This window comes from Nerophis ophidion, linkage group LG08 (assembly GCF_033978795.1).
Source record: "Nerophis ophidion isolate RoL-2023_Sa linkage group LG08, RoL_Noph_v1.0, whole genome shotgun sequence".
In the NCBI taxonomy this organism is placed as follows: Eukaryota; Metazoa; Chordata; class Actinopteri; order Syngnathiformes; family Syngnathidae; genus Nerophis; species Nerophis ophidion.
This window is the reverse complement of record NC_084618.1, coordinates 22,376,384-22,391,223: the sequence shown is the minus strand read 5'-3', so window position 1 is coordinate 22,391,223 and position 14,840 is coordinate 22,376,384. Positions and strand designations below refer to the sequence as shown.

Sequence of the window (14,840 nt, the reverse complement as noted above, 5' to 3'; positions counted from 1 at the left end):
ACAATTGGGCGGAAGGCAGTGTACATCCTGGACAAGTCGCTATGATTATAATTATATAATATAAATAAATGTTGTTATCCATCCATCCATCCATTTCCTACCGCTTATTCCCTTTTGTGGTCGCGGGGGGCGCTGGCGCCTATCTCAGCTACAATCGGGCGGAAGGCGGCGTACACCCTGGACAAGTCGCCATAATTATAATTATATAATATAAATAAATGTTGTTATCCATCTATCCATCCATTTCCTACCGCTTATTCCCTTTTGGGGTCGCGGGGGGCGCTGGCGCCTATCTCAGCTACAATCGGGCGGAAGGCAGCATACACCCTGGACAAGTCCCCATAATTAAAATTATATAGATAAATGTTATTATCCATCCATCCATCCATTTTCTACCGCTTATTCCCTTTTGGGGTCGCGGGGGGCGCTGGCGCCTATCTCAGCTACAATCGGGCAGAAGGCAGTGTACACTCTGGACAGGTCACCATAATTTAAATTATATAAATAAATGTTATTATCCATCCATCCATCCATCCATTTTCTACCGCTTATTCCCTTTTGGGGTCGCGGGGGGTGCTGGCGCCTATCTCAGCTACAATCGGGCAGAAGGCAGCGTACACCCTGGACAAGTCGCCATAATTTAAATTGTTTAAATAAATGTTATTATCCATCCATCCATCCATTTCCTACCGCTTATTCCCTTTTGGGGTCGCGGGGGGCGCTGGCGCCTATCTCAGCTACAATCGGGCAGAAGGCGGTGTACACCCTGGACAAGTCACCATAATTATAATTATATAATATAAATAAATGTTATTATCCATCCATCCATCCATCCATCCATCCATTTTCTACCGCTTATTCCCTTTTGGGGCCGCGGGGGGTGCTGGCGCCTATCTCAGCTACAATCGGGCAGAAGGCAGCGTACACCCTGGACAAGTCGCCATAATTATATAATATAAATAAATTATTATCCATCTATCCATCCATTTTCTACCGCTTATTCCCTTTTGGGGTCGCTGGCGCCTATCTCTCAGCTACAATCGGGCGGAAGGCGGCGTACACCCTGGACAAGTTGCCATAATTATAATTATATAATATAAATAAATTATTATCCATCTATCCATCCATTTTCTACCGCTTATTCCCTTTTGGGGTCGCTGGCGCCTATCTCAGCTACAATCGGGCGGAAGGCGGCATACACCCTGGACAAGTCGCCATAATTATAACTATACAATATAAATACATTTTATTCATCCATCCATCCATTTTCTACCGCTTATTCCCTTTTGGGGTCGCTGGCGCCTATCTCAGCTACAATCGGGCAGAAGGCGGCGTACACCCTGGACAAGTCGCCATAATTATAATTATATAATATAAATAAATTATTATCCATCTATCCATCCATTTCCTACCGCTTATTCCCTTTTGGGGTCGCTGGCGCCTATCTCAGCTACAATCGGGCGGAAGGCGGCGTACACCCTGGACAAGTCGCCATAATTATAATTATATAATATAAATAAATTATTATCCATCTATCCATCCACTTCTGGATATGGACATATCGGGCCGTTTTGGACTGATAGACGCGGGCGTGCTAAACATGCTAACTAGCATGGGAATACGTCGGCGGCTACATCCAGCGGCCTGTGAAGCAGCGGAGCCTAGTAGCAGCGGGGGCCGTCTACGGAGCAGACGCCAGCGGTGTGATCGGAAACGCGGATGCCGAGCGGGGCTTAAAACAAAGCAGAAGGCTAATCCCCACAGAACACCACTTCCCTCCATCCTGAAGACGGATTTAGATGAAAGATGCGAGACTACTGGTCTGGGTAAGGAGTCTGTTAAATTAGAACAAGTTTTTTCTGCTTTGAGTGTTTCAGAGTTGGACATGTGTTTTACCGAGGTGGCTAACTATGATGCGTGCAGTTTATCAAAGCAACAAACAAACAATCGAAAAATCCCCGTTACTGAGGTGGCTAACTATGTTGCGTGCAGTTTATCAAAGCAACAAACAAACAATCGGAAAATCCCCGTTACTGAGATGGCTAACTATGATGCGTGCAGTTTATCAAAGCAACAAACAAACAATCGGAAAATCCCCGTTACTGAGGAGGCTAACCATGATGCGTGCAGTTTATCAAAGCAACAATCAAACAATCGGAACATTCCCGTCGTATCAATTCCTAGATATGGTCGTAATTATACTGAACGCACTGGGCATAATAAACACAACATTATTAATATTGCTACTACGGATAATTTGATCAACAATTCCCTAAAACAGCCCACAACCTATAATATAGGTTTTTTAAACATAAGATCATTGTCTCCCAAAACGTTGTCAGTTAATGATATTATCAGAGACAACAATCTTAACGTCATCGGTCTCAGTGAAACCTGGCTTAAACCAAATGACTTTTTTGCGCTAAATGAGGCATGTCCTCCTAACTTTACACATGCGCATATTGCCCGTCCGCTCAAAAGGGGTGGGGGGGTCGCACTAATATACAACGAAAACTTTAACCTTAGTCCTAACATAAATAATAAATATAAATCGTTTGAGGTGCTTACTATGAGGTCTGTCACACCGCTGCCTCTACACCTGGCTGTTATCTACCGCCCCCCAGGGCCCTATTCGGACTTTATCAATGAATTCTCAGAGTTCGTTGCTGATCTAGTGACACACGCCGATAATATAATCATAATGGGGGACTTTAATATCCATATGAATACCCCATCGGACCCACCGTGCGTAGCGCTCCAGACTATAATTGATAGCTGTGGTCTCACACAAATAATAAATGAACCCACGCATCGCAACGGTAATACGATAGACCTAGTGCTTGTCAGGGGTATCACCGCTTCCAAAGTTACGATACTCCCGTATACTAAAGTATTGTCCGATCATTACCTTATAAAATTCGAGGTTCAGACGCATGTTCGTCAAACTAATAATAATAATAACTGCTATAGCAGCCGCAACATTAATACGGCCACAACGACAACTCTTGCTGACCTACTGCCCTCGGTAATGGCACCATTCCCAAAATATGTGGGCTCTATTGATAACCTCACTAACAACTTTAACGACGCCCTGCGCGAAACCATTGATAACATAGCACCGCTAAAATTAAAAAAGGCTCCAAAAAAGCGCACCCCGTGGTTTACAGAAGAAACTAGAGCTCAGAAATTATTATGCAGAAAGCTGGAACGCAAATGGCGCACGACTAAACTTGAGGTGCACCATCAAGCATGGAGTGATGGTTTAATAACTTATAAACGCATGCTTACCTTAGCTAAAGCTAATTATTACTCAAATCTCATCCACCGTAATAAAAACGATCCTAAATTTTTGTTTAGTACGGTAGCATCGCTAACCCAACAAGGGACTCCTTCCAGTAGCTCCACCCACTCAGCTGATGACTTTATGCAATTCTTTAGTAAGAAAATTGAAGTCATTAGAAAGGAGATTAAAGACAATGCGTCCCAGCTACAACGGGGTTCTATTAACACTGACACGATTGTATATACGGCGGATACTGCCCTCCAAAATAGTTTCTCTCGTTTTGAGGAAATAACATTAGAGGAATTGTTACAACCTGTAAATGGAATAAAACAAACAACATGTTTACTTGACCCTCTTCCTGGGAAACTGATCAAGGAGCTCTTTGTATTATTAGGTCCATCAGTGCTAAATATTATAAACTTATCACTTTCCTCGGGCACTGTTCCCCTAGCATTCAAAAAAGCGGTTATTCATCCTCTTCTTAAAAGACCTAACCTCGATCCTGACCTCATGGTAAACTACCGACCGGTGTCTCACCTTCCCTTTATTTCAAAAATCCTCGAAAAAATTGTTGCGGAGCAGTTAAATGAACACTTAGCGTCTAACAATCTATGTGAAACCTTTCAATCCGGTTTCAGGGCAAATCACTCGACGGAGACAGCCCTCGCAAAAATGACTAATGACCTATTGCTAATGATGGATTCTGATGCGTCATCTATGTTTCTGCTCCTCGATCTTAGCACTGCTTTCGATACTGTCGATCATAATATTTTATTAGAACGTATCAAAACACGAATTGGTATGTCAGACTTAGCCCTGTCTTGGTTTAACTCTTATCTTACTGATAGGATGCAGTGTGTCTCCCATAACAATGTGACCTCGGACTACGTTAAGGTAACGTGTGGAGTTCCCCAGGGTTCGGTCCTTGGCCCTGCACTCTTCAGCATCTACATGCTGCCGCTAGGTGACATCATACGCAAATACGGTGTTAGCTTTCACTGTTATGCTGATGACACCCAACTCTACATGCCCCTAAAGCTGACCAACATGCCGGATTGTAGTCAGCTGGAGGCGTGTCTTAATGAAATTAAACAATGGATGTCCGCTAACTTTTTGCAACTCAACGCCAAAAAAACGGAAATGCTGATTATCGGTCCTGCTAGACACCGAACTCTATTTAATAATACAACTCTAACATTTGACAACCAAACAATTAAACAAGGCGACACGGTAAAGAATCTGGGTATTATCTTCGACCCAACTCTCTCCTTTGAGGCACACATTAAAAGCGTTACTAAAACGGCCTTCTTTCATCTCCGCAATATCGCTAAAATTCGCTCCATTCTGTCCACTAAAGACGCTGAGATCATTATCCATGCGTTTGTTACGTCTCGCCTCGACTACTGTAACGTATTATTTTCGGGTCTCCCCATGTCTAGCATTAAAAGATTACAGTTGGTACAGAATGCGGCTGCTAGACTTTTGACAAGAACAAGAAAGTTTGATCACATTACGCCTGTACTGGCTCACCTGCACTGGCTTCCTGTGCACTTAAGATGTGACTTTAAGGTTTTACTACTTACGTATAAAATACTACACGGTCTAGCTCCATCCTATCTTGCCGATTGTATTGTACCATATGTCCCGGCAAGAAATCTGCGTTCAAAGGACTCCGGCTTATTAGTGATCCCCAAAGCCCAAAAAAAGTCTGCGGCCTATAGAGCTTTTTCATTTCGGGCTCCAGTACTCTGGAATGCCCTCCCGGTAACAGTTCGCGATGCCACCTCAGTAGAAGCATTTAAGTCTCACCTTAAAACTCATTTGTATTTTCTAGCCTTTAAATAGACTCCCTTTTTAGACCAGTTGATCTGCCGTTTCTTTTCTTTTTCTTCTATGTCCCACTCTCCTTTGTGGAGGGAGTCCGGTCCGATCCGGTGGCCATGTACTGCTCGCCTGTGTATCGGCTGGGGACATCTCTGCGCTACTGATCAGCCTCCGCTTGGGATGGTTTCCTGCTGGCTCCGCTGTGAACGGGACTCTCGCTGCTGTGTTGGATCCGCTTTGGACTGGACTCTCGCGACTGTGTTGGATCCATTATGGATTGATCTTTCACAGTATCATGTTCTCATATGTTCTCATAGTCATCAGTATCATCAGTATCACAGTATCATGTTCTCATAGTCATCATTGTCACCGACGTCCCACTGGGTCATTATTGTCACCGATGTCCCACTGGGTGTGAGTTTTCCTTGCCCGAGGATGTCGTAGTGGTTTGTGCAGCCCTTTGAGACACTAGTGATTTAGGGCTATATAAGTAAACATTGATTGATTGATTGATCCATTTCCTACCGCGTATTCCCTTTTGGGGTCGCTGGCGCCTATCTCAGCTACAATTGGGCAGAAGGCGGCGTACACCCTGGACAAGTCACCATAATTATAGTTATATAATATAAATAAATGTTGTCATCCATCCATCCATCCATTTCTACCGCTTATTCCCTTTTGGGGTCGCTGGCGCCTATCTCTCAGCTACAATCGGGCGGAAGGCGGTGTACACCCTGGACAAGTCGCCATAATTATAATTATATAATATAAATAAATGTTGTTATCCATCCATCCATCCATTTTCTACCGCTTATTCCTTTGGGGTCGCTGGCGCCTATCTCAGCTACAATCGGGCGGAAGGCGCCGTACACCCTGGACAAGTCGCCACAATTATAATTATATAATATAAATAAATTATTATCCATCTATCCATCCATTTTTCTACCGCTTATTCCCTTTTGGGGTCGCTGGCGCCTATCTCAGCTACAATCGGGCGGAAGGCGGCATACACCCTGGACAAGTCGCCATAATTATAACTATACAATATAAATACATTTTATTATCCATCCATCCATCCATTTTCTACCGCCTGGACAAGTCCTTTTGGGGTCGCTGGCGCCTATCTCAGCTACAATCGGGCTGAAGGTGGCGTACACCCTGGACAAGTCGCCATAATTATAATTATATAATATAAATAAATTATTATCCATCTATCCATCCATTTCCTACCGCTTATTCCCTTTTGGGGTCGCTGCGACTATCTCAGCTACAATCGGGCGGAAGGCGGCGTACACCCTGGACAAGTCGCCATAATTATAATTATATAATATAAATAAATGTTGTTATCCATCCATCCATCCATTTTCTACTGCTTATTCCCTTTGGGGTCGCTGGCGCCTATCTCAGCTACAATCGGGCGGAAGGCGGCGTACACCCTGGACAAGTCGCCATAATTATAATTATATAATATAAATAAATTATTATCCATCTATCCATCCATTTCCTACCGCTTATTTCCTTCTGGGCTCGCGGGGGGTGCTGGCGCCTATCTCAGCTACAATCGGGCGGAAGGCGGCGTACACCCTGGACAAGTTGCCATAATTATCCATCCATCAATCTTCTACCGCTTATTCCCTTTTGGTGTCACGGGGGGCGCTGGCGCCTATCTCAGCTACAATCGGGCGGAAGGTTGTGTACACCCTGGACAAGTCACCACCTCATCGCAGAAATGTAATTATATAATTATAATTATATTAAAGTTAAAGTACACTAGGTGTGGCGGGATTTGTCCTCTGCATTTGACCCATCCCCTTTTTCACCCTCTGGCAGGTGAGGAGAGCAGTGAGCAGCAGCGGTGGCCGCGCCCGGGAATAATTTTTTGGTGATTCGACCCCCCAATTCCAACCCCTTGATGCTGAGTGCCTAGCAAGGGGGTAAGGGGTCCCATTTTTATCGTCTTTGGTATGAACTCACCACCTACCCATCTCAGGGCGGACACTGTAACCACTAGGCCACCGAGCAGTAGGAAAATAAACAAAAAAACAATGCTAACAAACTTTAAACATGAATGACAAAGTCAAAACTGTTTGGTGTTGTCGTAGAAGCGAGCTTATCGCTTGCCGTAGTTAGCTTTTACGGCTAATATCGTAGCACGCCGATGTGTTATTACGCTGGAAAAATAGTTCCTACAGCTTAGTTGTTACACAAGTTTTTAAAATGAAGTATTGTTGATGGTGTTTAAACACATTTTTAAAGAGGTTTAGCAGCATTTTTAGCCACTTCAAACAAGCCGATTTTTACATGTTAGAAAGCGAAAAAAAATATTTTGTCTTCTTGTCTCTGTGCACTACTTGTCTCTGTAGTCATTAATCCTGACTTACTCATTTTGATTAAGAAAAAAACCCAGCAGAAATTGTTTTGAATATATTGTGCTCCTGAGTTCATGTTGATGATCAATCTGAATGTATTGTTATTTTATAAATGTTTTTTTCCACTATTAAATGGATCAGGTCAGTCAAAAAATAGTTTAAATAAATAGTGGAAAATTAATTTACATTATGCATGTGGGTAATAACCTGTGATTAATCGCGATTAATCGAAATGCACGTGCATTTTGATTACTATATTCTTTTTATGTATAACTTGCTTTAAAATCATAAATAAAAGTGACAAGCAGATATTTATTACTATTTGTTTTTATCTCACAAAAATAGTTTTGGATTACAATATATAATAATAGAATTGGCATGATCAGATCATATTAAAGTTTAAAATATGCATTTTTTTCTGTTAACATTCAAACAACTTTTAGTTCATTTATTTACATCAAGCATTTAGTAAAAAAAAAAAAAATATATATATATATATATATTGTTTTTGTTGTTGAAACCCATTTTTTTGCAGGCTTTCGTGGGCCACATAAAATCAAGTACCCGGCCTTGAGTTTGACACTTGTGTCGTAAAAGCTAGCTTATCTCTTTCCGTAGTTAGCTTTTATGGCTAATATCATAGCACGATGATGTGTTAGTACACTAGAAAAAAAGTAACAGTAACAATGTCGCTACAACTTGGTTGGTGTTCAGGTAACAGAACGTAAATGAAGTATTGTTGACGGTTATAAAATGAATTTTTAAAGTGGTTTAGAGGTAGAATTGATTAGCTCCATTTTTAGCCTCCAAAAAGGAGCCAATTTTTACATGTTAGAAGGCGAAAAACAACCTTTTGTCTTCTTGTCTCTGTGCACTAATAATATAATTGGCATGATCAGATATCAAATTTTAAAATATGCATTTTTTTCCCGTCAAAATTAAAAGAACGAATGCATTTAGTAAAAAATATTTTTTTAATTAGTTTTTTTATTGAAACTTAATTTTTTCCAGGCTTCCGCGGGCCACATAAAATAATGTAGCGGGCCAGAACTTGAGTTTGATGCATGTGTCGTAGAAGCTAGCTTATCTTTTTCCCTAGTTAGCTTTTACGGCTAATACCGTAGTACGCCGATGTGTTAGTACGCTAGAAAAATAACAATAACAATGTCACTACAGCTCTGTTGTTTTACAGGTAATGGAATGTAAATGAAGTATAGTTGACAGTTTTTGTATGTATTTTTAAAGTCAATTCGAGGTAGAATTGATTAGCTGCATTGCTAGCCACCAAGAACAAGCCAATTTTTATATGTTAGAATGCGAAAAAACAACAACCTCTTCTCTCTGTGCACTACTAATATAATTGGCATGATCAGATAATACTAAAGTTTAGAAATATGCATTTTTTTTCTGTCAAAATTGAAAGAATGAATGCATTTAGTAAAAAATATTTATATTTTCAAATTTTTTATGGACACTATTTTTTTTCAGGTTTCGGCAGGCCACATAAAATGATGTAGTGGGCCAGAACTGGCCCCCGGGCCTTGAGTTGACACCTGTGTCGTAAAAGCTAGTTTATCTTTTTCCGTAGTAAGCTTTTATGGCTAATATCGTAGCCATTAAAGCTACGATATTAGCAATAGAAATAAAACAACAATAACAATGTCGCTAAAGCTTGGTTGTAGCACAGGTAATGAAACGTATATGAAGTATTGTTTATTTAATGCATTTTTAAAGTGATTTTGAGGTAGAATTAACTATCTGCATTGCTAGCCACCAAGAACAAGCCCATTTTTATGTTAGAAAGCAAAAACAAACAAAAATGTTTGTCTTCTTGTCTCTCATAAAGACTGAACCATAACAAAAAAAAAGTGAATTTCCCCTTTACAAACCTCTAAAGGCCTTAGTGACCACATACGTGGACAGCACCTTTTAGCTCTTATTTCCAAAATTGTGTACACTACTGAATTGGGGTCTTAAGGCCACTTATGTGGACGCTTATACTGCCACATAAAATGATGATGTAGCTCTTATTCCCAAAATTGTGTACACTACTAAATTGGGGTCTTACGGCCACTTATGTGGACACTTATACTGCCACAAAAAATGATGATCTAGCTCTTATTCCCAGAATTGTATACACTACTGAATTGGGGTCTTACGGCCACTTATGTGGACACTTATAATGCCACGTAAAATGATGATGTAGCGAGCCAGAACTTGAGTTTGACGCCTGTGTCGTAGAAGCTAGCTAATCTCTTTATATACTGCCACATAAAATAATAATGTAGCTCTTATTTCCAAAATTGTGTTCACTACTGAATTGGGGTCTTACGGCCACTCATGTGGACACTTATACTGTCACATAAAATGATGATGTAGCGAGCCAGAACTTGTGTTGTAGAAGCTAGCTAATCTCTTTATATACTGCCACATAAAATGATGATGTAGCTCTTATTTCCAAAATTGTGTTCACTACTGAATTGGGGTCTTACGGCCACTTATGTGGACACTTATACTGCCACATAAAATGATGATGTAGCTCTTATTTCCAAGATTATGTACACTACTGAATTGGGGTCTTACGGCCACTTATGTGGACACTTATACTGCCACGTAAAATAATGAGGTAGCTCTTATTTCCAAAATTGTGCACACAACTGAATTGGAGTCTTACGGCCACTTTTGTGGACACTTATACTGCCACATAAAATGATGATGAAGCGAGCCAGAACTTGAGTTTGACACCTGTGTCGTAGAAGCTATCTAATCTCTTTATGTACTGCCACATAAAATGATGATGTAGCTCTTATTCCCAAAATTGTGTACACTACTGAATTGGGGTCTTACAGCCACTTATGTGGACACTTATACTGCCACGTAAAATAATGAGGTAGCTCTTATTTCCAAAATTGTGCACACAACTGAATTGGAGTCTTACGGCCACTTTTGTGGACACTTATACTGCCACATAAAATGATGATGAAGCGAGCCAGAACTTGAGTTTGACACCTGTGTCGTAGAAGCTAGCTAATCTCTTTATATACTGCCACATAAAATGATAATGTAGCTCTTATTTCCAAAATTGTGTTCACTACTGAATTGGGGTCTTACGGCCACTCATGTGGACACTTATACTGTCACATAAAATGATGATGTAGCGAGCCAGAACTTGTGTTGTAGAAGCTAGCTAATCTCTTTATATACTGCCACATAAAATGATGATGTAGCTCTTATTTCCAAAATTGTGTTCACTACTGAATTGGGGTCTTACGGCCACTTATGTGGACACTTATACTGCCACATAAAATGATGATGTAGCTCTTATTTCCAAGATTATGTACACTACTGAATTGGGGTCTTACGGCCACTTATGTGGACACTTATACTGCCACATAAAATGATGATGTAGCGAGCCAGAACTTGAGTTTAACGCCTGTGTCGTAGAAGCTAGCTAATCTCTTTATATACTGGCACATAAAATGATGATGTAGCTCTTATTTCCAAAATTGTGTGCACTACTGAATTGGGGTCTTACGGCCACTTATGTGGACACTTATACCGCCACATAAAATGATGAAGAAAGCGAGCCAGAACTTGAGTTTGACGCCTGTGTCATAGAAGCTAGCTAATCTCTTTATGTACTGCCACATAAAATGATGTAGCTTTTATTTCCAAAATTGTGTACACTACTGAATTGGGGTCTTACGGCCACTTATGTGGACACTTATACTGCCACATAAAATCATGATGTAGTGAGCCAGAACTTGAGTTTGACGCCTGTGTCGTAGAAGCTATCTAATCTCTTTATGTACTGCCACATAAAATGATGATGTAGCTCTTATTCCCAAAATTGTGTACACTACTGAATTGGGGTCTTACAGCCACTTATGTGGACACTTATACTGCCACGTAAAATAATGAGGTAGCTCTTATTTCCAAAATTGTGCACACAACTGAATTGGAGTCTTACGGCCACTTTTGTGGACACTTATACTGCCACATAAAATGATGATGAAGCGAGCCAGAACTTGAGTTTGACACCTGTGTCGTAGAAGCTAGCTAATCTCTTTATGTACTGCCACATAAAATGATGATGTAGCTCCTATTTCCAAAATTGTGTACACTACTGAATTGGGGTCTTACAGCCACTTATGTGGACACTTATACTGCCACATAAAACTATGTTGTAGCTAGCCAGAACTTGAGTTTGACGCCTATGTCGTAGAAGATAGCTAATCTCTTTATAATCTGCCACATAAAATGATGATGTAGCTCTTATTTCCAAAAATGTGTACACTACTGAATTGGGGTCTTACGGTCACTTATGTGGACACTTATACTGCCACATAAAATGATGATGTAGCGAGCCAGAACTTGTGTCGTAGAAGCTAGCTAATCTCTTTATGTACTGCCACATAAAATGATGATGTAGCTCTTATTTCCAAAATTGTGCACACTACTGAATTGGGGTCTTACGGCCACTTATGTGGACACTTATACTGCCACATAAAATGATGATGAAGCGAGCCAGAACTTGAGTTTGACACCTGTGTCGTGGAAGCTAGCTAATTTCGTTATGTACTGCCACATAAAATAATGATGTAGCTCTTATTTCCAAAATTGTGCACACTACTGAATTGGGGTCTTACGGCCACTTATGTGGACACTAATACTGCCACATAAAACGATGATGTAGCGAGCCAGAACTTGAGTTTGACGCCTCTGTCGTAGAAGCTAGCTAATCTCTTTATGTGCTGCCACATAAAATGATGATGTAGCTCTTATTTCCAAAATTGTGTACACTACTGAATTGAAGTCTTACCGCCACTTATGTGGACACTTATACTGCCACATAAAATCATGCAGCGAGCCATAACTTGTGTCGTAGAAGCTAGCTAATCTCTTTATGTACTGCCACATAAAATGATGATGTAGCTCTTATTTCCAAAATTGTGCACACTACTGAATTGGGGTCTTACGGCCACTTATGTGGACACTTATACTGCCACATAAAATGATGATAAAGCGAGCCAGAACTGGAGTTTGACGCCTGTGTCGTAGAAGCTAGCTAATCTCTTTATGTACTGCCACATAAAATGATGATGTAGCTCTTATTTCCAAAAATGTGTACACTACTGAATTGGGGTCTTACGGTCACTTATGTGGACACTTATACTGCCACATAAAATGATGATGTAGCGAGCCAGAACTTGTGTCGTAGAAGCTAGCTAATCTCTTTATATACTGCCACATAAAATGATGATGTAGCTTTTATTTCCTAAATTTTGTACACTACTGAATTGGGGTTTTACGGCCACTTATGTGGACACTTATACTGCCATCTGGGGGTGTCAGAAGAGTATAACATACAATGGCATTTGGTTGGGGAAAAGTGTAAAAATAAGAATTAGAATGTCACTAAACATGAAGTACACGTTTGTGTACTTATGGACTTAAGTACATCATATCAAAAAAATGATTCTTAGTTTTCATTATGATAAGGGTCCAATAAGCCCAAATAGCAAAGAGAAATAACAAAAATAGCATGTAAACAAACAGCTTGGGTCTTAAGAGGTAAAAGTTAAGTGTGGCTAGAAGTCAGTACCTGGTCCATCTGGGACAGCATCTCCGAGAGGAGCGAGTGCAGGGTGGACAGTTCCCGGCCCAGGTCGATGTAGCCCTCGAAGCCTGCCGTGTTGGAGATGGTCTCCGGGTTGGAGATCTCCAGCAGGAAGCGTTGCATGTTGGTCCACTCGTGCTCCAGGAACTGGTTCATGAAGGACATGTACTCCTCCTTGTTCCCGAACCTGGCGAGAGGGAATCAGAACTCTGGCACCACTCCTTCTCCTCCCGACCCCTCGGCCGAAGAAACACTCACTTGGTGAAGTTGGCCAGGTTCTGCGTGACCTTGGCGATGAGCGTCAGCGTCCGAGCCGTGCGGTCATCCGGGTACTCCTGCATCAGGTTGAAGAGCGAGGGCGACATGACGGCGGGACACAGGAAGCGCAGGAAGAGGGAGGCGCTGATCAAGCGCTCGCTGATGTCCGGGCGACCCCGGTTGCCGCACTCCTGCCGCCACGACGCAAACACCTCCTTCAGCTCCCGCGGGAACACGCTGTACGGGGGAGCAGGCGACGGCGGGGTGGGGGTCACTTGAGGGCGCCCCCGAGGTGCGGGCGGCGATGTCGGAACTCACCAGTAGGAGTTGATGATTTTGCAGAAGGCCAACTCGCAGCACATCTTCAGGTTGCTCTGATGTTCCGGAAGGTCTCCCGAGGAACACTTGGAAGGATCCACCTCGCAGTTTTCGTCGGACTCGTACAGAGCCTTGATGAACTCCCCTGAAAACACACGCAGGAACTACATGTGTGAATGCTCCGATGCTGAAGTGGAACTGAAATCCTGGAATTTTCTTATTTTTCTTTAGAATTGTTGAAGTAGAGCACATAATTCCCGAACACGGTGAATATTTTGAGGTTGGAACGGATTGAGTTGGATGAAAAATGTGTAAGTTGTGGAACTTTGAAGAATGTCCTATTCATTTCAATGTGAATTTCGGGAAAAGCGGGAATTTTTTTGAAAATGATAAAAAACCTTGAATGGTCTGAATGGTTGGTGTTGGAATTTTTCAAATCGGTCAAGAAATGTTGAAGTAATAACATGTTGAATTTGAGAAATGGTATTACGGAATTCCTGGAGTTTTGGAAATAGCGGGAATTTTTTGGAAAATGTTAAAAAACTTGAATGATCTGAATGAGTTGAAATGGTTGGTGGTGGAATTTTTCAAATCAGTCGAGAAATGTTGAAGTAGTAAGATGTTGAATTTGAGAAATGGTATTATGGAATTCCTGCAGTTTTGGAAACAGTGGGAATTTTTGGAAAATGTTAAAAAACTTGAATAGTTTGAATGAGTTGAAATGGTTGGTGGTGGAATTTTTCAAATCGGTGGAGAAATGTTGAAGTAGTAAGATGTTGAATTTGAGAAATGGTATTATGGAATTCCTGGAGTTTTGGAAAAAGAGGGAATTTTTTTGAAAAAGGTAAAAAACTTGAATGGTCTGAATGATTTGAAACGGTTGGTGTTGGAATTTTTCAAATTGGTCGAGAAATGTTGAAGTAGTAACATGTTGAATTTGAGAAATGGTATTACGGAATTCCTGGAGTTTTGGAAACAGCGGGAATTTTTGGGAAAATTTAAAAAAACTTGAATGGTCTGAATGAGTTGAAATGGTTGGTGTTGGAATTTTTCAAATCGGTCGAGAAATGTTGAAGAAGTAACATGTTGAATTTGAGAAATGGTATTACGGAATTCCTGGAGTTTTGGAAAAAGCGGGAATTTTTTGGAAAATGTTAAAAAACTTGAA

General features: G+C 41.1%; 1 protein-coding gene across 11 annotated transcripts in view; it reads right to left on the bottom strand.

The window, feature by feature from the left end:
- LOC133557515 (disabled homolog 2-interacting protein-like) overlaps window positions 1–14,840 on the bottom strand; it is a 440,633-nt gene that overhangs the window by 30,397 nt on the left and 395,396 nt on the right. For all 11 annotated transcript variants that reach the window (XM_061907996.1, XM_061907997.1, XM_061907998.1 and 8 more), the window contains 3 exons: window positions 13,673–13,817; window positions 13,355–13,591; window positions 13,082–13,283 (listed from right to left, as the gene is read on the bottom strand). In XM_061907996.1, the coding sequence (XP_061763980.1) occupies window positions 13,082–13,283; window positions 13,355–13,591; window positions 13,673–13,817 (584 nt within the window). The remainder of the gene's footprint in view (window positions 1–13,081; window positions 13,284–13,354; window positions 13,592–13,672; window positions 13,818–14,840) is intronic.